The 24,399-nt window shown below is 42.5% G+C and overlaps 1 protein-coding gene across 1 annotated transcript in view; it reads left to right on the forward strand.

Annotated features, from left to right (window-relative positions):
• TENM1 (teneurin transmembrane protein 1) overlaps window positions 1-24,399 on the forward strand; it is a 361,765-nt gene that overhangs the window by 320,954 nt on the left and 16,412 nt on the right. The window contains exons 26-28 of the mRNA XM_067722679.1: window positions 7,190-7,362; window positions 8,513-8,748; window positions 20,487-20,783. Coding sequence (XP_067578780.1) covers window positions 7,190-7,362; window positions 8,513-8,748; window positions 20,487-20,783 — 706 coding nt within the window. The remainder of the gene's footprint in view (window positions 1-7,189; window positions 7,363-8,512; window positions 8,749-20,486; window positions 20,784-24,399) is intronic.

The raw sequence follows: 24,399 nt of genomic DNA on the forward strand, positions 1-24,399 counted from the left end.
GAAATTGGAGCGGGGTGGGGGAACAGAGTAATCAGAAGGAGGTTTTTAAAATGAAAGAAATAATGGTACATTTGTGTGCTGATGAAAATAATCCAATACAGAGGGGAAAACTGATGATGTCAGATAGAGAGCAGAATGTTGTAGTCGGATAGTTTGTGGTCCCGGCGGATACTTACAGCAAGCAGAGCCCAGGCCTGTTACCAGGACTCAGCTGGCAGTGAGAAAAAAGTAGCATCTAACATCATTGTTTTTGGGTAACCAATCTTGAGGCATTAAGAGATGAGAAACACAGGCATTCACGCGGGGGTAATCATGGAATTTTATGGCCACAAGGAGACATCAGAGGTCACTTTACAAATAAGGAAATGGAGGCCTAGAGTAGGGGACTAATTTGCCCATTCATGTTGCTGGTTGGCTGGGTCTAGAGTCAGATCTTTGAGCTTCTAGCCCACTGCTCTTTCCACTACTACCCCACTGCCTTCCAGAAAAAGGAAGAGGATTTGGGATTACAGGAGTGACCATGGGAAGTCTGGGGAGCTAGAAGATTTCTGCTGCAGTAGCAGGACAAGAGGAGTATGAGAGCGCCATGAAAGAGAAAGGGAGGCTGAATATCCATTTCGTCCTTCTCCCACCTTCTCGACTCCAGCCAGTATTATGCGGAAACCCTCTGTGGAGAGAAGGTTCCTCTTCCTCCTGAAGCAGTGCATTCTGTCCCCAAGGGAATGCTGTCCCTGTCGGTTCCTGCATGTACATACGGGAATGAGCAACTTCCCAACCTTCAAAATGAAACTAATTCTTCCCAGTCTACTCTGTAGAAACTCTGGCTTCTTTCACTTTTATCCTCCAACGCTTTAGCCGGTTCTGAGCACTCCTTCGAGGTTTTCCTTCTCCTTCTGAAGCCAGGGAGCACCGAATCGGACCTACTCTTCCAGTCAGGGTTACAGCCATGCTGAGGTCAGTAGAAGGCGGCCTTGGGCCACTGTTACCAGGCCCTCCTAAAAGAACTTGAGCGTTGCTCAGAGGTGAGAGAGAGGCTGCCTTCTTTGGCCAAAAGGTGACAAATCCTTTGCTAAGGTGGACATCAGATTTCTGTTCTGAGATGAGAAACAGAAAAAGAGAAACAGAAGCAAAATTGTTGGAAGGATGGAAGACTGCTGCATAGAGGTAGCTAAGCCAGTAATCCGTTCAACTTTCGGTTATCAGCGACAACGCAGGGAGAAATGACACAGATGACCCTGAACAGTGTGGACAGTCCAAATGGGATTTTAAAATGCATCTGGTGCCGTGGTAGTATGTGGGCTTGTCTTGTGTAGTGTGATGTTGTTTAAATAGTTCATTGCTTTCCATAATTCCGTTTGACTCGGACCAGGATCAAAGTTGCACACCCCAAGTATTAGTACTTGATGTGACTGCGCCTAAGTGTCCTGAGTGTCAGGGGAAAAGCTGACCACAGAGAAATGGCTGTCAAAGCAGAACTAGGAACGAGGCAGGGGTTCTGGCCCGAGGGGCTGGCGGGCTCCTAATTGCGATGACCCTGCCCCAGCAGAGGCTGCAAGGATAGCCAGGACACCCTTGCTTGTTTCGCAAGCATTTCCCCGGTAAAGGCTTCTGCTACGCTCAACTGAAAAGGTCCCAGACTGAGGCCAAAGTGTCAGTTTTGTCACTGCTGCCAGTGCAGGCCGAGCTGACAGTTCCTCAGGCCCTTGACCTTTGTGGGAGCACGATCTCTTGATCCCTGGTTTTCTGTGTTCTCTCTATCCCGGGACTTGGTTTGCACATTCCCCACCCCCCACCCCCCAAGAAAACGCCATTTACTGACAACTTGGAAATGCCCTCACGATAGCTCTAGGTGCCTTCTAGGCTGTTTTACAAATGCTCAGTCTTATGGAAGATGGCTAATGGGAGGTTCTCTCTCCTCCCTGATAAGATTAGCAGAACGGGGGTGGGGAGCGGGGAGGCGGGGCAAGGTACACAAGCCACGTCTCCGGGTGAGATATTTGCCTAAGCAGAGGATGTGATTCCCATGCGGAACTGGTTATGTAAGTGAATAGTCAGTCCAAACACATCGAAGTGTTTCCAGTGCTTTTGAGAATCTCAGAGTAGGGAGAGAGCTAAGGCACCACATGGTCCAGGCCCCTGCCTCTGGGCAGGTGAGGGATTTCATTTAAGCAAGAAGAACGTAGAATTGCCAACAGTTCCTTCAGTACTCCAGAGACAGACTGGACACCTTTGCTCAGTTCCTTCCCCCTGTGCTTTATGCCCTTGGTAAGGCTCAGGAATGGGCAGAGAGAACTGTCGTGGCTCATGCTGGGGAGAGAGAACTACCAAAGAGAAAGGGACTGAACAGAAGGAAGAGAGGCTGCTGGCCGAACAAGCTTTCAGAGCCTGGCTGGGAAATGAGCTGCACCTCACAGGACGTCCGTGTAAGCTAAGCCTCCACACCACCTGGGATGGCTCTGTCTATCCTCTCACCACGCTGACTCTCATACCCACCCCTTCCTTCCCATTTCCACTGGCAGATCCTGTTTCTCTCATTCAACAAGTATATGCAGTGAGAGTCTGCTCTGTGCCACACACCGAAAATACAGAGGTGATGAGACACTGTCCTCTCTCTAAAGATGCGAGAGTTTACAACCTAGGAAGGAAGACTGGTCCCAAGGATAGGCGATCACAACGCATTTCATAAAGGCAAGAGGCCACCATCTTCTCTTACACAAGCTGAGGCGTTAGCCTCCCAACAGGTTTTCCTGCTCCATAGCTTCCCTTCCGAGATTCACTGCCACCAAAGAACTGCTTGAATCATACCGTTCTCCCCCTGAAGAGCTTCCTACGCCTCTCCATTGTCTACTGACTGCATGCTTTCCTCCAGAGCCTGACACCCCAGTTTCCCCGTGCTCTGCTTCCAACGTGCCTCTCCGGCCTCATCTCCCACTCCCCTCCGAGAGGACCTGTGTGCTCCAGCACCATGCTTCCCTCGATGGTCATCCCAGCCACCGGTGTGCCTGCCTTTGGAGTGCCTTCCTCCCGTCCCTAGTCTCTACCTATCAAGGGACTGATCTCCAGCTACCCTCCAGGATTCAAGTACCACCTCCTTCTCTTCTGCTCAGCCTGCCTGGAAGTAACTTCTGCCTCTTCTGAGCTTCTGCAGCTCCTTGTTTACAGAAGTATATGGCAATGTTCTGGCACCAGAGTGGTTTGTGTGCGTATCTTATCTACGCTACTAGACTTTGAAGTTCATTCACCACAGTATCCCCAGTACCTAGCGCAAGACTGATATTTATTGAGTGAAGGACAAGTGAAGATAGAAGGGCATTATGGACATGGGCTGAATCATAGGGGGCCACATGAAGTTATTGGTGAAGAAAGGGCAATCCAGTATTTCCTAAAGAACGCTTATTAGGTTGGTCAGGTTTCCGGCATGAGAGGGTAAAGAGGGTCTATTTCCTTTAAAAAAAATAAGTAATGAATTTTTCTTCTATAATCTTCAATATTTTCTTAAGAAGAGCAAAGATGGAAGAGCTACTAGTTTTTACCCTGCCCGGTTTAGCTCTGGCTTAAATTGTCCTCAAGGGAAAGGGCAGGCTATCCCTTACGAGAAAATATCAGACCAAATATATTTTTAATAATGTGTAAATATCATCTCCCCTAATATAAACTATATGTTCCTCAAGGACAAGAATGAATTCTGAATTTCCTTTACAAATGTTTCCTTTGATCCACGGGGACACGTGTGTGCGCACGCACACAGTGGAACTCTGTAAAATCAGGGACGGGAAGGGACAAGGTGATGGCAAAGCTCCTCTTCCCAAGCTCACTCCTGATGACCATGAAGGCAACAGTCAATGCCTGATCACACAATTCACCGACCAGAATTTGCAGCCCAGGGTAGGGAGGGGGAGTGGGGGCAGGGCGGTGGAAGTTACAACCCTGTTACGGCCTGAAGGGATCAGTTGCAGCATATTGGCTTGTGTTCTCTGCACCAAAGGATGCAGGCACCAGAGGGAAGCCCACAGAACAGCGTAAGAGATTTTGATTAAACTTGTTTCTTTGACATTCACTCTGGAAACATGCAGTCCCCTGTGATGGAGGGGAAACAACAACAACAACAACAAAAAGAAACCTCAAGCAAGCCATAAGAAATCAAAGGCTTCCTTTATTTCTTATCCAGTTTGGAGCAATCTTTCCAAAGTTGTGGGATCTGCTCTTCCTTTGAACATGACCCCACAGAAGAGACTTGGGCCTGTAGGTTTTGAATGAGCCCAGGAGAGGCACCACACTGCAGACACCACCAAATGCCATTGCTTTGGCTGTGACTAGCAGAATTGGGGCGGGTGAGTGTACTGGGGGGGTAGGGTGCTTTGTTTTTTTGGGTTTTTTCCCTTCAGTTTTACTGAGATATAATCGACATACAGCACTATATAAGTTTAAGGCATGCAGCATAATGACTTGATTTATATATATTGCAAAATGATGATGACAGTAAGTTTAGTGAATGTCCGTCATCTCATATAGATACAAAAAAAAAAGAAGAAAAATATTTTTTCCTTCTGATGAGAACTTTTAGGATTTACTTTCTTAGGAATTTTCATACATACCACACCGCAGTTAACTATTGTCGTGTTGTACATTGCGTCCCCAGTACTTATGTAACTTATGACTGGAAGTTTCGACCTTCTGACCACCTCTGTCCCATTCCTCCACCCACCCCCCGCCTCTGGTAACCACAAATCTGATCTCTCTTTCTATGAGTTTTTTGTGTTCGGGTTTTTGGTTTTGTTTTTTTTCAGATTCCACACATAAGTGAGATCATACAGTATTTGTCTTACTCTGTCCGATTTATTTCACTTAGCATAACGCCCTCAAGGTAGAGTGCTTTGTTTATGATAAAGTCAAATGTACACTTTCAGATAAGCAGGCTTATCCAGCCACAGAAAGGAAATCAGACAATACAACTTTCTAGCTCTCTAGTGCCTGGGCAGGACTGTGGGAAATTCTATCTTATCCCCACTGCATTCCCTCTCTCAGCAGACGAGGAGCCAGGCAGCAGCCTCCCAGCTACATCTATCCAGGGAATTACACCACAGGCCACTGCTGAGGTTCATTCAGATTTTTGACCTCTGCTCATGGATGGCTCAGTTAGCATCTGATCTTGTCATCTTGCCCTGAGAAGTGGGCACGACCACTGCCATCACCTTTCAATGAAATCTTGCTTTCAAACAAGGGGCTATGTGACTGGGAAAGAAAGAAGCTGCCCTGAGCTGGAAAGCCCGTTGGAAACCTGCATGCGTAGCATCTTAGGTCAGATCTCCTGGAGGAATAATGAAGAGTGACCTTGCCAAGTGCTGAGGAAACCCTTCAGAAATCAGGAAAGGGAAACCAATGAGGCAGAGTTGCTGGTGATGGATGTGAAACAGAGAGGAACTGCCTGAGTAGTCCAGGCTGTGGGACCACAGTCTCCATAGTGAGGGGGGCCTGCAGCAGCTCCCTTCTGTCTGCTGCCTGGAAACTCCTCCCTACAGGGAAAAGCAGGTTGGTACCTTGCAAGAATCAAAACTGGATATCGTTTTCCTCTCCTGGAAGGAAGACCAGGCAGACAAAGTCGGAGCTGTGTTAGGTGTTCAGGCCCTTCCATGCCCCTTTCTCATCAGGGGTCTTCTTCTTGCATCCACAGAGCCCCGAGCAGGCCACAGGCAAACGGGCTGAGCAGGGGGGAGGATTTTGCCATTAACCCCAGGCGCAAACAGCACCCTTCAGCCTTTCCTCGATAATGAGGCCTTAGCAGCATAGCTGCAACATGCCAATAACCTTTTTGACTGAAATCCATTTAAGCAAAGCGTGCATCCAATTAAACAACTAGGGCTTGCCATATCTATGATGTCAAATGACCTATTTGATTATTTTTATTTGCGTGCCTGACTCTTTTAACTGATAGCATGTGTGTGCAGTGCACACACTCATGTACAAACAGAACTGAACTTGAGATGGCATTGTGTATAGCCTCAAGTTCAGTTTTGTCCTATAAAATAATGTCTAGCCCCTTTTCCCAAGCCTACCAAAGGCTGGTCTAAGTTTTAAAATTTCAGCAGCTATCCAGGCTGAGTTCTTTAAAGCGTAGTGGATTAACACTGAATCACTAGGCCATTTTGCATAATTTTGGTGGGAGAAGGCAGTAGAGCCAGACTCTACCACTGTGTCCAGGCTGTATCCTGCTCACTTTGGGTAGAAAGAATATAATTGTTTAACATTTTAAAAACAAAAAAAGTACTTAACTATTTTGTAATTTGCAACTTGAAAGCAGTAATGGGTTTCCAAGTGCATGTCCTTACTTTTAATGAAGGGTTTATTTTTCATGGTTCTATTGGCAATAAAAGAACAGCTCCACACCAAAAGCCTTCAGGGAGGCAGTTTCCACTTGGAGGACAGTGAGATTGCCAATTCTGATTTTTTAAAAAAAGTCAACTCACAAGACTATATTTCTAGATATAGGTTATTGCCTATTATCCCAGGTAATTATTTGTTTTCGTCTCTTACTCATATAGGCAAATTACAACACATTATGTACTATATTATAAAAAGATTAAAAAATTAAGTGGCACTGAGATCAGGGGGCTCCAGAATGTTTTAATGAACATGTTTCCATTGTCTTCGGTGCTTGGTCATTTTGTTGGAAGAATGATTCATTCATTTCAAATTTGGCAACTTAAAGATCAGCAAACATAATTTTCCTATCACAGTGCAGAATCAGTTTATTAGCCTTCTCAGGCTGGTGGGGGCGGGGCGGCGGACAGTCATGCCTCCTTTTTCTTTGTCAACAGCACCCTCTGCTGGTCCTTGTGACCCATCACATCTGATGGGATCGACCCAAATTGCAAACGGAGGGCTCCCTGCAACATTGCACACAGCAGGACATGACTCATAAATCAGTTTTCCACCCTAGTGATTCATTACCAGATATATTTTTTCTGTAAAACAGCACAGCTCAAGGAAGTCATCAAGAATTCAGAAGCAGCAAAAAATACCTTCGTTTGATTAATCATCTCTCTGACCTTTTTCTTCTTATTGAACAAGGTTAATAATACTTGTTATCACTCAAAGTTAAACTGTATTAGCTGCCAAGTGATTTTTGTTTTGCAAAAGCCTGTTATCACTGCCAAGAGACTTCAACATTGGGATTGGTTACATTCCTCAGGTATGACCCCGAGGGGCATCTGACCAATGCAACGTTTCCCACTGGAGAGGTCAGCAGCTTCCACAGTGACCTGGAGAAGCTGACAAAAGTGGAGCTAGATACTTCCAACCGCGAAAACGTCCTCATGTCAACCAATTTGACAGCAACTAGTACCATATATATTTTAAAACAAGGTAAGAATATTTCCAACTTCGCCAGACTCTAACAGCATCTCTCTTACTTCTACCATCAAACCTCTGCACACCGTCAATGACTAGAATTCACTTTTGGCTGAGAAGATGACTTCTTCTCCCAATATTCCAGCTATGGAGGCTGAAGCCCAGACAAAGTCACACCTTTCACAAAGTTCCTATAGCAACATTGGGCCACATCCCAGTGGGAGTTATGAGGTTAAATCCCTGCCAAATCTACTCTTCCATCAAGTCATTTCCCAACACGCAGCTGTTTGTAAGGCTCTTTAAGCTCCAATTGGGTTATACTAAAGAAATGAAGTCTGTGTCCCATCTGAGATTAGCATTCTAGAGCAATGATGACATGGGTGAATAAAAAGGATGAATGAGGATACACACCAAGCAGGAATATAAGGGAAATGAGAGAATTAAAAGCTCATTCTGTTCAAAGAGAGGAAAGTAAAGGAATGGAAGGAAGAAGAAGGAAGGGAGAGAGGGAAGGAAGAAAGGAGGGAAGTGAGGAGAGAGAGGGGGAGAAATAGAGGAGTAAACAGGAAGGAAGGGAGGAAGGGAGGGAGGGAGGTGGATTTGGAAAGAATATCTTGGAAGCTGAGGGAGGTGGACACAGAGAAATTGTTTTCTCTCTGCCCAGTCATTAAGGACTCCTTCTATTGTTAGGCTGAGCCACTGTAAAAGGATCGGTGGCGACCTTTGTCAGCGTATCATTTTGTGGAGTCCGGCAACCGTGCTGGTGTCCCCCCGCAGTGATGATACTGAGTTAAACTTCATACTCTGCCCATTCTAGCTCCCAGCATATCAAATGGAGGAGGCCAGTCCACCAAGTCAGAAAGGGAGTTTGTGAGGGAATTCTTTAAAAGTGAGAAAGTTTCTCAAAACAAAAACAGCCTGCAGTATTACACAGGAGTCCTTTATCCAAGAAACAAGACAGCCCAGCTGTGAAAATAACGAGACCCAAATGGACAGAGTGTGTTGGCCTGTCAGAGTGGTTGTCTAGCCCAGAGGGCAGTTAGGTCCACGGCACCCCACCTGCTCATCCTTTCCCAACCTTACCTCCTAAAGCTAAACTTGTCTCTCCTCTGCTTCTGTGCTTCCCTTTCTTCCCCCTCTTCCTCCTTTGCTCCTCTGTCTGCAGAAAATACCCAGAGTACCTATCGGGTGAGTCCAGACGGCTCCCTACGTGTCACTTTTGCCAGCGGGATGGAGATCAGCCTCAGCTCAGAGCCCCACATCCTGTCCGGGGCGGTCAACCCCACCCTGGGCAAATGCAACATCTCACTGCCCGGAGAGCACAACGCCAACCTCATCGAGTGGCGGCAGCGGAAGGAGCAGAACAAAGGCAACATTTCCGCTTTTGAAAGAAGGCTGAGGGTAAGGCTCGACCTGATAGAAGCTATAGAATTGGTGTTTTAGTTTTGAAAACGGCAGAGCCTCCCTCTTTGGAAGTCCCATTTCTCCAAAGCTTTTCTAGCTGACTGACTAGCTTATATGGTATACTAATTCAAGAGAGGGTGCTAAAGGCTGATAATGGTTCAGTACCCTGAAATGAACATTCTAACAGGAGCTTTCTTTTTATTTATTTATTTATTTTTTAAACATCTTTATTGGAGTATAATTGCTTTACTATGGTGTGTTAGTTTCTGCTTTATAACACAGTGAATCAGCTATATGTATACATATATCCCCATATCCCCTCCCTCTTGAGTCTCCCTCCCACCTTCCCTATCCCACCCCTCCAGGTGGTCACAAAGCACTGAGCTGATCTCCCTGTGCTATGCGGCTGCTTCCCATTAGCTATCTATTTTACTTTTGGTAGTGTATATATGTCCATGCCACTCTCTCACTTTGTCACAGCTTACCCTTCCCCCTCCTAATAGGAGCTTTCTTTGTCATTAGCCAGCTAAAGTGCTCTGACAATAGCAATTTCAGGCCCCAAGAACATCTGGATCGAGAAATGTGTTTAGTCGGGAGGCCCTCCAGAATCCCTCACAAGGCCTGCAGATGGTCAGCAGGTCCACTGAGCTGTCCCAGACCCCTGCTTTGCGGTAGTTGATACTTCATTTGGAAAGGCCAGGCAGGCACACACAGAAGGATGTGAGACATCAGGCAACATCTGGACAAAAGCAAGATAAAGGGCGAAAACAGTGAATGATATCATTGTCATGAATATACATATTAAGCGCCAAAGGGGTCAAGGACTAGTACTCACATTGGGCTAATGGTGCTCAGAGACAGCTGCCCGGGGAAATGAAAGATTTGGGGGTTTTCAAGTTCTTACCAAGCACTGTTCACCACAGTTAACCAGGGATCATTCAATCAAAATTGCCTTTCTGCAGCACACAAAGCCTACAGACACCACAGCGCTCTGTCTACCTGTCCCTTCTTGAACATGAACCAATGTTAGGATGACATGACCAACTTTCCAAGTATAGTAACATTCAATATCAGCCCGAGAGCAACTGCCAGCCTGAGGGAGAAGATCACTCATTATTGAGGCCTGCTTTGAGCACCTGTGTCGTGCCTGGGATACCTGGAACACTTGCATTTTCTTCACTCACAGTAAAATTTCACTCACAGTAAAAATGTGGTAACCTCTAGGCTGTGGCAACGCAATGCCAAACAACCACCCAATTCCAGTGACAAGCCGTCAAGTCAGTCCCATGGCTTGATACGGACTAAATGATCTACACTAGCGCTCACTTTCCAGTCACTTCTGTTGGTAACACAAAGACACAGACTTCCATGCTTGTTTTTTGTAACAGCTACTAAGGTTGTCTACATGCACAAGTCAATTTGTAGGTTTTGATTCCATTGGCCAGACTATTTACTAGGTATGCCACTGAATTGGGAGGTGAAACCAGTCCAAATAGTCAAACCTGTCTGTGTGAGAGCAGTGAGGGTTTCTATCAGAGTTCTTCTAGAAATGAGATCTCCTGGGTAGAACCCTCGATGGGGAAGTCTTACAACTGGCTTAAGGAACGCCTTTATTTTCTTCACCTGTGAAATGAAATGTCATACTAGAGAAAAGTCAGAATTATCTACATATGGCTCACCAACCTCATGGATTCACCCCAGAACAATTATATCAAATAAATGGTCTCATAGTGCCTCCCCAGCTTATAGTCTGAATAAAACATTGTGAATCATATCATACACTATGTGACTTTGGGATTTTATATTCTTTAGGAGAACTCATTCTATACTATGTGACTTTAGTATTTTCCACTTTCTACGATCACCCACCCTGTTTTCTCCCTTCCATATGCACGGATAATGGAGAGAGACTGTAAATTGTAATTTGCACCTCATATCCCAAATTGTTCTTAATACTGAGAAGCTAATGGTCATAAAACATACGGGGGCTCTTTCGCGTTGAGTAGAGTGAAGTGTTATTTAGTTAGTACCATTGATAATTGACCCGTTTCCCATCCCGTGGTAGAGTTGAGCAGATTTGTGGAACGGCTTATAAGGGCAACAAATTCAGGGCCCTCTCCTCTATGACTTCTAGGGTTCTTCCTGAGGTCCTGGGACTGAAGAATGGCTAGGTGGTGTTACTGTACATGTCCCTAGCAATCTAACAACAATAACAATCCTTTACATATGTTTAGTGCCTTACAATCAATAAAATGCTTTCATAGTCAGGGTTTTATTTGATCACCACAACCATCAATTTTTTAAATAAATTTATTTATTTATTTATTTAGATTTATTTTTGGCTGCATTTGGTCTCCGTTGCTGCGTGCAGGCTTTCTCTAGTTGCAGCAAGCGGGGGCTACTCTTCGTTGCGGTGCGTGGACTTCTCGTTGCGGTGGCTTCTCTTGTTGCAGAGCATGGGCTTCAGTAGTTGTGGCACGCAGGCTCAATAGTTGTGGCTCACGGGCTCTAGAGCACAGACTCAGTAGTTGTGGTGCACAGGCTTAGTTGCTCTGCGACATGTGGGATCTTCCTGGACCAGGGCTCGAGCCCGTGTTCCCTGCCTTGGCAGGCAGATTCTTAACCACTGTGCCACCAGGGAAGTCCAACAACCATCAATTATTGTTATTCCCAATTTTCAGATAAAGAGACTAAGGCCCAGAGAGGTTAAGTGATTTGCCCAAAGTCAAACAGCTATTAAGGATCCGAGCCAGCACTAAAATGCAGGGCTTCGCCTAGCGCAGCACTCTTTCCACTACATCATGCTGTGCTGCCTTGTTCCTTAAAATAATTAATCTATAAATCACTGCCCCGCTCAGTGGAGCCACCTTGGCAGGGCCTGACTCCTCATTTCAGTGCTGACAAAAAGAGACAAATAATCGACTCTAATGTACTGGCAAGTGTGGATGGTGCGGGACAACTGGCTGGCCTCCGGGCAGGCAAAGTGTGGAGGCGGCAAGAGGAAGGAGGCTGTTTAACTGGGTAATCCTTACCTGCTGTCCCTATCCTTAGGCACTTTGGCTTATATTACTGCCTCAGTTTCCCCAGATTAGGCATATCCAATTTAATGGAATGAATACGCTCCCCAAAGGCAGGTGTAGATCCAGTTTTAACCAGGCAAATTCTTTTTCCTTACTGACTTTATTATTTCATAGATGGTGCCCCCTTCACTTATGGTAGCTTTCAAGGGGCAAGCTGATGACACATGAGATGTAACTTTCTCTCTCTCTGGGCCAAATATGCGGTGACCCATTCGTAAACATCTATGTAAAGATTAAGGCTCTCTGGTGCCCCCAAGTACCTGGAGACCTTGCACTGAATCTTCTATTTCTCCTGGAGGAGCTGCTGTTCCAGAGCTCTTCAGACAGAATAACAGGTTCAGATAGTCACACAACATAGAAACCCCTGCTGCCCTGGGGGAAATAGGGCTCCTCTTTGAAAAACCACACAGAGGTGTGCTTGTAATTTGCAAATGTGCTTGGGCAGCAGGTCATAAAACACTAATTGTTCGGGCACAGAATGACAGGTTCGTTTAAAGGCTTCCTTGGTAAGATGATGGACATCAAATGTTCCCCAAAGCTACCTATCACATCCACCCCAGACCTTCTAGGTGGAAAGAAAAAAAAATCAGAAAATGATAGACCTCTCTTGAAGATAAAGCAACAAGAGTTGCTTTTCTCCAACCATCGGTGATTTTCTTTTTCCATACACACTGGGGGTCCTCTTCAAGGTGAGGAAACAAACTGCTGGGAAACATGATATCCTGCTTAGCCTGAGCAGGCGAGGGATTTGTTACCTCTGGGCCATCCGGCACCAGCTCCATTAAGTGAAATAAATCACATTAACATCCTGAAATTTCATTTATTTTAAAAAGCCATTTCCCCCCCAACCTGAGTTGTATTTGAATCATTTTCCTTACAAAGTACTTTCCCATCCAGTCTATGTACCTTCTCATCTGCTGCATCAGTCTGTCCCCATAAATACATTTCCCTGGACAATAGAGAAATTAGACGTTCACCAAAAGCACACTGGTTTAGGAACTACATCCAGATTGCACCTTGCTGTGTCCGTGGATAATAATGCTATTAAATGTGACTTATCCCAGCATTGGACCTCAGAGCTCTTTACAAGATTTCGCAGACTGAGATGTGAGGTTACAGCAAAACTCCAGAACTGCAGCCTCCTTTATTAAAAAAAAAACAAAAACCAAGAAGCTTAGCACTTCAAACCAAAGTCATCAAATCAAGTAAGATGATTATGTTTTACAAGCAAAATGAAGCCAAGACTAATCTAAAAACCCACACGATTGATTGTTTTTCTCGCCATTCAAAGATAACTGAGAACAGGGTAGATTTGTTTTGAAATGCAACATGTGACTGTTCATATGCCAGCTGAGCTTTGAAAGGGGGAACAAGCCCAGGTGAAACACAAGGTCCCAGGCTGACAAATGATGGGGAATGTGGGAGACAGCCAAGAGGGTTCCAGCGTCTCCTTCCTTTCTCAGAAAATGTGTTTGCTTCACACTTTTAACTTCGTTCTCCCTAGGTTTGCTGGAGGGTTTCATTTTGTGAAAATTTAGATAAGGAGCCTGCTTGCTGATAGATTCATCTATTTTTTAAATATATCTGTGGGTGTCAGTCCCAAGTAGCAGTGTATTCACCCCTAAGGAGTCGCCTGGAGACAGGAGATTTAAGGCATCGAGGCCACTGGGCAGTGTTGGTTTTTGGGGTCAGGGGATTCTTGGGGCCTTCAAATCACAGAAATTTACTGTGATTTGTAAATTTAACAAATTACTATATTTGTTAATCTTGGGTCAACTCCACAAAGATAGCTAGACAGAAAGTATTATTTCACACACTATTTCACTTGTATATAAGCATTAATGATTTGGTATTAAAATTTTTAAATGCCTGTTGTACGGTTACCCAGATGAATTCGCCAACGGGAAAGTAATTAAACAAGAGCAAATTATTTTAGTGCACAAAGTGTCCAAGTTAAATGGTATGGCAGAAATCAAGTGAGAGGAATGAGTAAGGTTTTGAAGAAGAACTGGTATGCCCATAACTTTACACCACTTTTCCCATCTATAAAATGAGGGATATGAGCTATACAATCTCTATGATTAGGACTAGTAGTATTATTACCATTAATCATAATTATAGCAACTAACATTCATTGAAATATTATCTGTGTATGGCCATATATTAACTCATTTATTACTCATAACACCTTATCAGGTGTGTTTTCTTATTAACATTCTCACAGATAAAGAAACCAAGGCACACAGAGGGCACACAGCTAGTAAATGGTGACACAGGATTTGAACCCAGGCAGTCCAGGTCAATAGCCCATGTCGTAAGATTCCTTCTGGCACTAAGATTCTGTGGTCTGGCGAGGTAAAGAGAGTGCCTTGGGAGGAAAAAAGAAGAAAAACAGGTATAAAGAAATTCCCAGTGGAGCCGTGCAGGCTGATGTTAACCCTGCATACATGCCCTGTTCATCTGTAGGCAACTCTGTGAAACAGAAGCAAGCCTGAGTCGGTTTGCATTGTCAGCGTAGCAATAGCAATAAAAAATAAAATCTGTAGAATTGTATTGATCGATTTCTAAAAGTCATGTACTAATTACCTTAAAACCAGTGAGAATAGAGTAGCGTGTACCAATTTAAAAGCAGCTGTGACTCTGTCCATTCCCACAGCTTCATGGAAATTAAATGCAGTGCATCTCCCAAACTGTAATGTGGTTATTTGGCCCATCTCACTTATTCACCTTTCAACTTCTTCAGCAAAAATCAAACACGTACCTCAGTTGCCTTGTGAGTTGAAATGCTAGACAGCATCATTGAAAATTCAGCCTTCTCCTCCTTTATTCTGAAGAAAATCAACTGCCATGATTGGAGCTTAGAGTTCAGCACGTGTGTGTGTGTGTATTGGGTTGAACCATAGGAAACTGCCCTTTTGGTAGGCCCAAAACACTCAAATATCAGCAGTTGCCTATGGATATTTATATGTCTATATATCTTATATATCTATATATCAACCTAATATATCTTTATATATTATCAACCTAATATATTTTTATCCTGCTAATTGAATGAGTCTCAAATTGCAAGGGGTTGAAAGGACTTTCTCTTAAGCAATTAAAACTCAAACTCCTAGGAAAGAGCAAGGAAAGGATCTGAGGGGAGGCAGAGGACACTTTTCTTTGGAGCTTCTGCCTGTACCCACCCTTTGCAGGCACTTTGATTTCTGCTGGCAACACAACCCATGGCTCCCCAGTGCATGCTCTTTCCTCTTCCCTTTCTGGTCGAAGTGTGAACAAAAAAGCAAGCCCTTCTCCTTACTTCTCTTCAGCAAAGCTAAAAAAAAGCCTAAAGAAAACCGAAGAATAAATTAAAGCATAAATACTTTCCTTATTAAAAAAATTACCAAGTCCAACTTTCTTACCCCAACATACAACTCATCAATTGCCAAACTCAAGTGTCTTGCTCAATGTCCAAAGAGACTCTTTTTAACTTGGGGCTATTCTCAAATGTCAACCTTTTCTTTGCCCCTCTCTTTTCCAGGGCAAAGATTGGTATAGATTGTTTGGAGGAAGAGCCAAAATAAGGATTGATGACCCACACTTAGGTCAAGGGCTATTGTTGTCTTTCAGGCAAACAAGAGTTTGTATGAACGTGTTGCTTTCCCACCCTTGCTCATGACCCCAGCAGTCAAAGGCGGTCAGCCTAGCATTCTTTCTCTCAGCCTTCTCACATGTGGGTTCCATAGGAGACTCGCAGGGTGGGGGGCTGTGGCATCTTCAATTCCTTCATCCCCTTTCAGCTCTTAGCCGAATTTTACATTATCTTCCAAACCTGACTTTAAAACTAGCGTTTCAGCAACATCTGAATATCCGAGTGCATTATCCAGAAACAGAAGCATGGTTGCAGAAGTCTTGGCAGGCAGGGAAAGAACATTAGGCAGAGTTTTCTTCTGCTCGCTTTGTAGTGGATTTTTTTTTAAATTTTATTTATTTTTGGCTGCGTTGGGTCTTCGTTGCTGCGCCCGGGCTTTCTCTGGTTGCGGCCAGCGGGGGCTACTCTTGGTTGTGGTGTGCGGGCTTCTCATTGCGGTGGCTTCTCTTGTTGCAGAGCACGGGCTCTAGGCGCGCAGGCTTCAGTAGTTGTGGCTCGCGGGCTCTAGAGCGCAGGCTCAGTAGTTGTGGCGCACGGGCTTAGTTGCTCCGTGGCATGTGGGATCTTCCCGGACCAGGGCTCGAACCCGTGTCCCCTGCATTGGCAGGCAGATTCTTAACCACTGCGCCACCAGGGAAGTGCCTGTAGTGGATTTTTAACAGTGGTCCCTGCTTGTGTAGCTGTAATGACTTTATTAAGAAATGTGTTCTTGAGTAGTAAACTTAATCTATCAGACAAATAAAACCACAAATTTAGTTGAACTGGAAATCACTTGTTACTTTGGCTCTTTAACTATCATTATAACATAAATTGTAACAGTTACAACCGTCTCTGGGAGTACATGGATATTTTACAGCTATTGTAAATGAACAGTATTACAGTTAGAGATATGTGGCTATAAAACCACAGGAAAGGTAGTAGAAGAAAGAACACCTGGTTTCGTATAGGTTTCCAAGCCCTGTGTATCAAAAGACAGGAAATACGCGCTTCTCTATCCCCTTTTAGGTGATAACAGCAGTTTACTGTGTATTTATGCACCACGGCACTGCACACATTGGCTACAGATGGTTAAAGAGTCATGTTTCCCAATCTGTGGCTCTATTCCCTGAATGAAACATACCCCTGCAACTGACAAGACTTCCTCCCAAATAATTGGAGTATCTAATCACTAGTCTTCTGGAATTCATGGCGTGGAACATTTGCTGTCCTTTTTTTTTTTTTTTTCTTGCAGAAGCTCAAAATTAATGGCAAGTATCATTAGCCCCAGCTGGCTGATGAAGAAACTGAAACCAAAAGACGTTGAAAATAGCAGACAATTCATAGAAGATGTACATGTGGCGAATAGACGTTTAAAAGGGTTCAACCTCATTAGTAACCAAATAAATGCAAATTTAAACCACAGTAACATACTATTTTCCCACTCTCATATTGGGAAAAGCATACTAACAATGACAATACTCAATGGTGGTAAGGATGGAATGAGTTGAACTCTTCCACTGCTAGTTAATAAGAGCATAAATTTGTAAACCTTTGTGCACCATGAAGTAATATCTCGAGTTGCATCAGGAGTCTTTAATACGTTATCATTTGACCCCATAATTTCCCTTATAGGGTTTTGTATTAAGGAAATATTTATTTACAAAAATGTTCAACAGAACATGAAAGATAAAAGAAAAATGGAAAACAAAAACTCTAATTTCCAACAATAGGAGAAAGGAAAAATAAATGCTTACCATGTAGAAGATATTATGTAACCACTAAAATCCACATTTTAAGAATATTTAATAACATGAGGAATGCTCAAGACAAAACATTAGCTGAAAAAGTAGGACACAAAACTTTAAGTATAATTCTAATTGTATTCTTTAAGTGTATGGGCATAGATTATGCAAAACAAAAGTGGGCATGAAATGCTGCAAAGTACTAGCAATGATTCACATTGAAGGATGGGATTACAGGTGATTATTTTCTTTGTATATTTCTATATTTTCCAATTTTTCTGCAATGAAAAAATATCACTTTTATGATGGGGGTAGAAGTTAAGGAGGTTATTTTAAAAAGCAAAGTGCACAAAATTACTGAGCAAAGGAAAACCAGAGTCTGAAATGAGAATGCTGGCTTTGCAGTCATGTAGGGCACTAAGATAAAAACTCTGGATCTCATTTAGATGTGGAATCAAAAAAAAAAAAAAAGGCCATAGATACAGAGAACAGATTGGTGGCTGCCAGAGGCAGGTAGTGAAGGGTGGGCGAGATGGATGAAGGGGGTGAAAAGGTGCAAAGCTCCAGTTAAAAGATTAATAAGTCCTGGGGATGTAATGTACAGCATGGTGACTATAGCTAATAATACTGTTTTGTATATTTGACAGTTGCTAAGAGAATAGATCTTAAAAGTTTTCATCACAAGAAAAAAAAGTTGTAACTACATATGGTGATGGATGTTAACTAGATTTTTGTGGTAATTATTTCACAATATATACACATATTGAACCTGAAACTAATATAATGGTATATGTCAGTTATATCTCAAGTTTTTAAATAGCAAAAAAAAATTTTAACAAAAAATTTTTGAAAACCTCTTTCTGAGCCAGGATTTTGAAATTGGACTCAAGACCCCTAAAGGTTTCATGTTTGAGTTTCAGATCCCACTTGAGATTTTGTTTAAAATGTTTGTTTATGTACTTATGTGCGTTTTTCTGGGGACACAGTATATAGCTTTCAGATATTTAAAGAAATCCTTGACCACAAAAATTATAAATGAACATGAAGTTTAGTTGAATAGCTAGTGAATCCATTTAGTCCGACTATGATTAATGTAGTCAAATCCTAATGTTGGTTTTTTTCCCCTACCTCATTAAACAGATATTTAATATTCTGTTCAGGATCGTGTTGACAATTCCTACAGATATAAATCTAATACACCAAGCTACAGTCCTTGGAATCTGACACATGGGCCCATTCAGAAGCCTAACTAAAATGCAAAAAGTAATGATATCTAAAAACAACAATTACTAATATTATTTTTACACATCACCAGGTACCCGTATATGTAATCTCATTTAATTCTTAACACAGGTGTGTGGTGTAGAGTGGTAAATATCACTCCCTTTTCACAGATAAGAAAACTAAGGCCCGAATACAAGAGATGGCTGGTGCACAGGCAAGCAGCTAATTCAGTCTCCTGACTCCCGAGAGCCACTGTTGTTTATACTTCTCAAAGTTTCTCCTTTTTTATTTGAAGGGGAGAAGAATTTGCCACCCCAAAATATGCCTCTTTGGTATAAAGATTATTTTAGGCTGATGGAGAAAGCAATGACTTAAATCTGCATAACAACCTTACCCTTGTTTACTGTGCTTTGCCTGGTCACCTCCCATAACTGGCTCCCTCCTCCCAACATCTTTTGTCTTTAGTTGGAGATAGTATATAAGGTGGTGACTTGGGCCATTTTGGAGAGTTAATCAGTTCCCCTGGGTCTCTCCCATGTGTACAGGAGGTATACATGTTATTAAACTTGCTTGTTTTTCTCCTGTTTTTATTACAGGGTGAGGGTGGCAGTGTGTGGGGGTCTCAGCCAAGAACCTAGAAGGTTCCTTCCAGATATGCTTGGACCCCCTTCACCCAAAAGAAGTCTTTTCCTTGAAAGTTGGGTGAAGAGTACATGGCTACTGTATCATTTTTGCAACTTCTTTTTTTTTTAATAGCTCCAACAATTTACATATTTTATTTTATTGGCCGCACTGTGAGGCTTGTGGGATTTTAGTTCCCAGACCAGGGATCAACCCTGGGCCCTGGGCAATGAGAGCTTGGAGTCCTAACCACTGGACCGCCAGGGAATTCCCCACTTTTGCAACTTCTTGTGAGTCAGACTAGTTCCACATAAAAAGTTATAATAAAACAAAACAAACGACTCACTGAAATGAAAACTTAACTGAGCTAAACTAAAATAAATAAAACAAATTTTTAAAGCCCTCCCCTTGGCCTCTCACCCACCTACTTCAAAACCCCTGTCTTCCAGAGCCTTCTTCAGCTCTGTGTTGTCATCAGCTTGCTATAGCAGTTACTGGTGGGAGTGCCAAACATTGGCATTACTAGCTGAAGAGTAGAACAGATCATGTCAGTTGTCCAGTTGCTTTGAAAACCCAGTAAAAGTGGCCTTTTGTCCAATTTAAAAACTTTTTAACTAAGCCATTTAGTTCTTTGGTTATCTTGTGTAGACCAGGCTGAATTTCCTCAGAGGCAGGATTTCTCTGGACAGCTTTGGGGCCGTGAAGTACACAGAGGGGATGCTGGCGTGCAGTCAAGGAAGCCTAAGACCAGAACCAAGCCGAGCTACTAATTGTTTCTAAACTTGGTACCCAGATTGAACTCCATGCTCTAACCTCACTGAGTGGTGTCACCCTCGCAAATACTGGGGGGCCTACCAACACCTGCCACATTTACCTTCTGGTAAAACATTGCTGAGTGGGCTTCCATCTCAGGAGACAATCTGAGTTGCTCTGTGTTCCCCTGTGATAGATGTGAAGTGATAAAGCTCCATGCCCAGAGGAACAGGAAGCCCAAGAAGGGATTCTCTGTATAAATTAGAGGGGGCGCTCTATATTCATTTTTTCTAATTTCTAATTATGTAAATAACTCACCATTCTATGTTTTAGCCACTTCATTGGTAAAAGAGGGGGAGGAAATCCCGTTCCTTGGTAGGCATCTGACTCACATAAAATAAGATTACATAATCACTGAAAATTGTATCAGAACACTTGAGGCTTGAGTTGGGCAAAAGCAATCAATAACCGTATGTTGAGGAGCTAGCACATACCAGTAGTTAAGACATAGCCCCAACCTTCCAAGACTGTACAGTCTGCTGGGAGAATAAAGACAAGTGTCATCCGAGGAGCAGCCGGTGGATTCAAAGGCAAGAGACACCCCATTGCTGGAGAAACAGAAAAAGCTTTTCAATTGTGAATGCACTTGATGAGGGGAGCTAAGGCAGTGCTTCAAATGTATTTCCTATCTCTTTTTTGTAGGCCCATAACAGAAACCTGCTCTCCATAGATTTTGATCATATGACTCGCACAGGAAAGATCTATGACGACCATCGGAAATTCACCCTTCGAATTCTTTATGACCAGACTGGACGACCTGTTCTGTGGTCTCCCATAAGCAGATATAATGAAGTGAATATCACATATTCACCTTCAGGATTGGTGACGTTTATTCAACGAGGGACGTGGAATGAAAAAATGGAATATGACCAGAGTGGAAAAATCATTTCAAGAACTTGGGCTGATGGGAAAATTTGGAGCTATACCTACTTAGAAAAGGTAAGCATGTAGGGGAAATAAACTAGTTCTGAGTTCCCGAATGAGAATATTGAAAGCGGCACTGAACTACCCGCCTTGCTGAGGACCTGCAGGAGAAAAGTCTGTGTTCTGGCTGTTCTGCTCTATAGAAGTAACAACAACAAATTATACCTGTAAGGATAAGCTGTTTTTCAGCTGAAAACTTTCCCCAACCCCACGCTCTGCCAGGTACTCTTTCAAACTGAAGTCAGGATAATGGCTTCGATTTCTCCTCATTTGAGCATATTTGTTCATGCTCCTGAAAATGTATCTTTATTATTATGAAAGCTCACACTGAAGTAAAATAGGTAGAAAATTATAAAATTGCGTGTTAATGTATCGCAGCTCCGGAAAAGAGCCTCTTACGCAGAGGATAAGGACTTCTACTTTTGTTAGGATAGTCAGTAAAAGTTTAGCGGTATACATTTGAAGACTAATTTTCCCAAGTAATCGGTCTGAGGAAATGGTAGCAGTGGGGCCTCGTTGGTAATAGTCCTTTGTATGTAATGACTCTCCAGTAGCATCTGTAATAGGAGCTCGTGGCCTCTGTCTGCTTGGAATGGGCAAGGATTTTAATCCCATCACTGGATCCATTTGTCAAACATCAGCCCCCCACAGCAAAATGATTTCTAGCCGGATCAGTATCAGAAGACAATAAGAGAAATTGATCTCTATCTACCATCTCAATCTCTGATGTCCTAAGATACTGTCTCTTTTTTCCCAAATCTATCCATTCAACTTATCAGTCCTGAATTAATTTCTGGGAAAACTGGAAGATGCCTTCCCTTGAGGATTCAAGGGTAGTCAGTGCAAAGTCACCCCTAGAAGTTCTTAGAAAAGTCATGGGCATTCATAGCTCACATCGCAAAATTTCACTATAATGATGCTAAGCCTTTCTGATATACCCCTGAAAGTTTTTTTTTAAAAAAAGTGTGCCAGCGGTTGTATGTTATTATAAAACTATTGTATTATTTCCCAGAGCCAGTCGCTGGGGAATTTGCCAAGTTGGGAATGCCTAGGAGATAAAGCAGAGCTCCACTTGGGAGCCAGGGTAAAGGAGGGAGTTCTCTGCTGTATCCACCTCCTGTCCTTTTCTGCTGAAGAAATCGATGAAATCTCTATAATCTGTACTCTACACTGGGAACATCTGAATTTTACAGAGTAGATCTTTTATCTTTTGAATTTTAGTAACAAGGATGATTGGCAAAATCGTATGACTACTGTCCACAAAGAGAGGCCACAACAGTGAGAGGCCCGCGTACCGCAAAAAAAAAAAAAAAAAAAAAAAAAATTAACTGAATCCAAAGATTTGGTGTACGTTCACAGAGGCAAGGCATGTAATGATGACCATCATATGAAAAAAAGATGCCACTGATTCTAGCAGAATGTAGGCTGATTAGTCTTTCCAGGAATGAGGATAGGTTTGTGCTGATCCTCCCACAGGTCTACGTGTGACTAGTGAAGGAGCTGGCACTCATTATGAGTATGTACAGTTTTGAGGAAATTCCCTGGTGGTCCAGTGGTTAGGACTCAGCACTTTCACTGCCAGGGCCCGGTTCAATCCCCGGTCGGGGGAACTAAGGTCCCACAAGCCGCCGGGCACAGCCAAAAAAAAAAAAAGTATGTACGGTTTTGAACTCAGAGCCCCAGCCTCATTAGCGCCACAGTCTGGCCACTGAGCTAACTGCCTGTAGACAGTTGCTTCTGTGTCTCGTAGAACTTTCCCTTTAGGCTGTCCATACGATGACAAAAGAGCCTGTTGAAACTTAAATTTCAGCCCTGCATGTAGTTATTTAGCCTCTTCTCTGACACCAATGAAGCAATTTTATTGTTCCCCTTTTCTGGATTAACTGATTATTTCAGCACAGTTATTTCAGCAAAGAATGATGTGAAGCAAACTTCACATACGTCCGTTTTGCTACAGAAACTTACTTGGCAATAATTCTTTAAAAAAAAAAAACACAACAAAGAGAGCTCCCTGAGACTGTCAGTGTCTGCAGTAGACAGAAATAAGACCTTATTGTCACAAAACAATGTATGGAGAAAAGCCCCAGTGACTTCCAAAGACTAGTTAACTGACCAGTGAGACAGCCAAATCGCTTGTGCCTTTTAGTTGACTTTTCTCCCTTTCTTGATTTCACATTTAATTTGTTCTCTAATTACAAGATAGCCCGTGACTTAAGCAATGCTATTATGCAAAACTCAGAACCTACAAAACACATAATTATGGAATGGTTCTTTACTTTCCAAAAATCATCTATCACGAGATTGATTTTATTAACATTATTATTACCAGTGATAATAATTAATTCACTGAATAGAAGCAGCGATTAAATGAAATAACAATATAAAGCACCCAGCACATCTAGTCATTCAATAAAAGTTAATTCCTTTCCATTTAAATTGTGCATTCTAGTATTTATTCTAGTATTTATATGAATCGAAGAACTTAAAGGCTGGCAGTTACTGCTACTTGAAGGTAAATTAAAACAGGAAAGAACGGAAGGAAGGAAAAAAGGAAGGAAATTAAAGCAACTTTGAAATTGTGATTCTAGAAAGAAAAGGTAAAGAATATTCAATTTACCAAAATCCAGTTAACATGTAACTTTTCCAGTGAGGTGATGAGGTTCTGTGCCTCCCCGTGCTCTTTTAAAGTCCTCTCTTTAACATGGCCTTCGCTGGAACATTCTTTCACTATGTCTGGGGCAGAGCAAGACAAAGAGGCTGGCTCTAGTAGTATATTTTGAAGTAAGAGTTCTCAAACTTTAAAATATAAGTCTCTTTTTATACCTCAAAATACTTCTGGTAGTACCTCTGTAAATTTGCTTGCCATCCCTATACCATGATATATTAAAAATCAAACAGCAGATATTTCACCTTAATGTGCAGAAATTTTGTAAAAATTGTTTGACTTCCTCTAGAGTAAGTAAAAACTACTCGTATCATTTTCATGCGCAATGATTTGTAGCCATTAGGAGAAAAATAATTATTTGGCTAATAGCTGCGGTGGCTTAAATGATCTCATCTCTATTTAAGAAAATCAATTATTGTTTCTTAAGTTTTCTCTGTGCGGCCATTAATTCTCTATCTTGATTTATGAGCCTTCCCTGAGTTAATTATATTTTGAAGACTTGTGGGGCTAAAATTTTGTATTACAGTAAATTTACATTTACATCTTTCCGTTTCCTAAAATTGTTCTTAAGAACTTCATTTTTAAATACATTTAAATATATTTTATAATCATTTAATAAGATGCTTTAGTCTGATACATTTACACAAAATTGCCTCTTTGGGGCTGAAATTTTCAAAGGCTGCCTCGAGGGAGAGAATGCAGCCTTTGGCTTGTGCTTCCAGGTGGCCCCAGACTGCCATCTGGTGGTCATTCAAATGCTTTAATTTTTCAAATTTCTGCCATTTCTCATTTCTACTCGTGTTCAAATGAGTATACAGCCATGATTGTTCTTGTTTTCTTCTTTACAATGATGTCACAGTCTTTTCGGATCTCACAATCAATTTTTAAAAAATACAAAGTCTCCCACTCCATTGTTTCAACGAATAAGAAATGGCCTTTTACCGTATAGCTGCACTATGGGCACTG

This window comes from Pseudorca crassidens, chromosome X (genome assembly GCF_039906515.1).
Source record: "Pseudorca crassidens isolate mPseCra1 chromosome X, mPseCra1.hap1, whole genome shotgun sequence".
Taxonomy (NCBI): Eukaryota; Metazoa; Chordata; class Mammalia; order Artiodactyla; family Delphinidae; genus Pseudorca; species Pseudorca crassidens.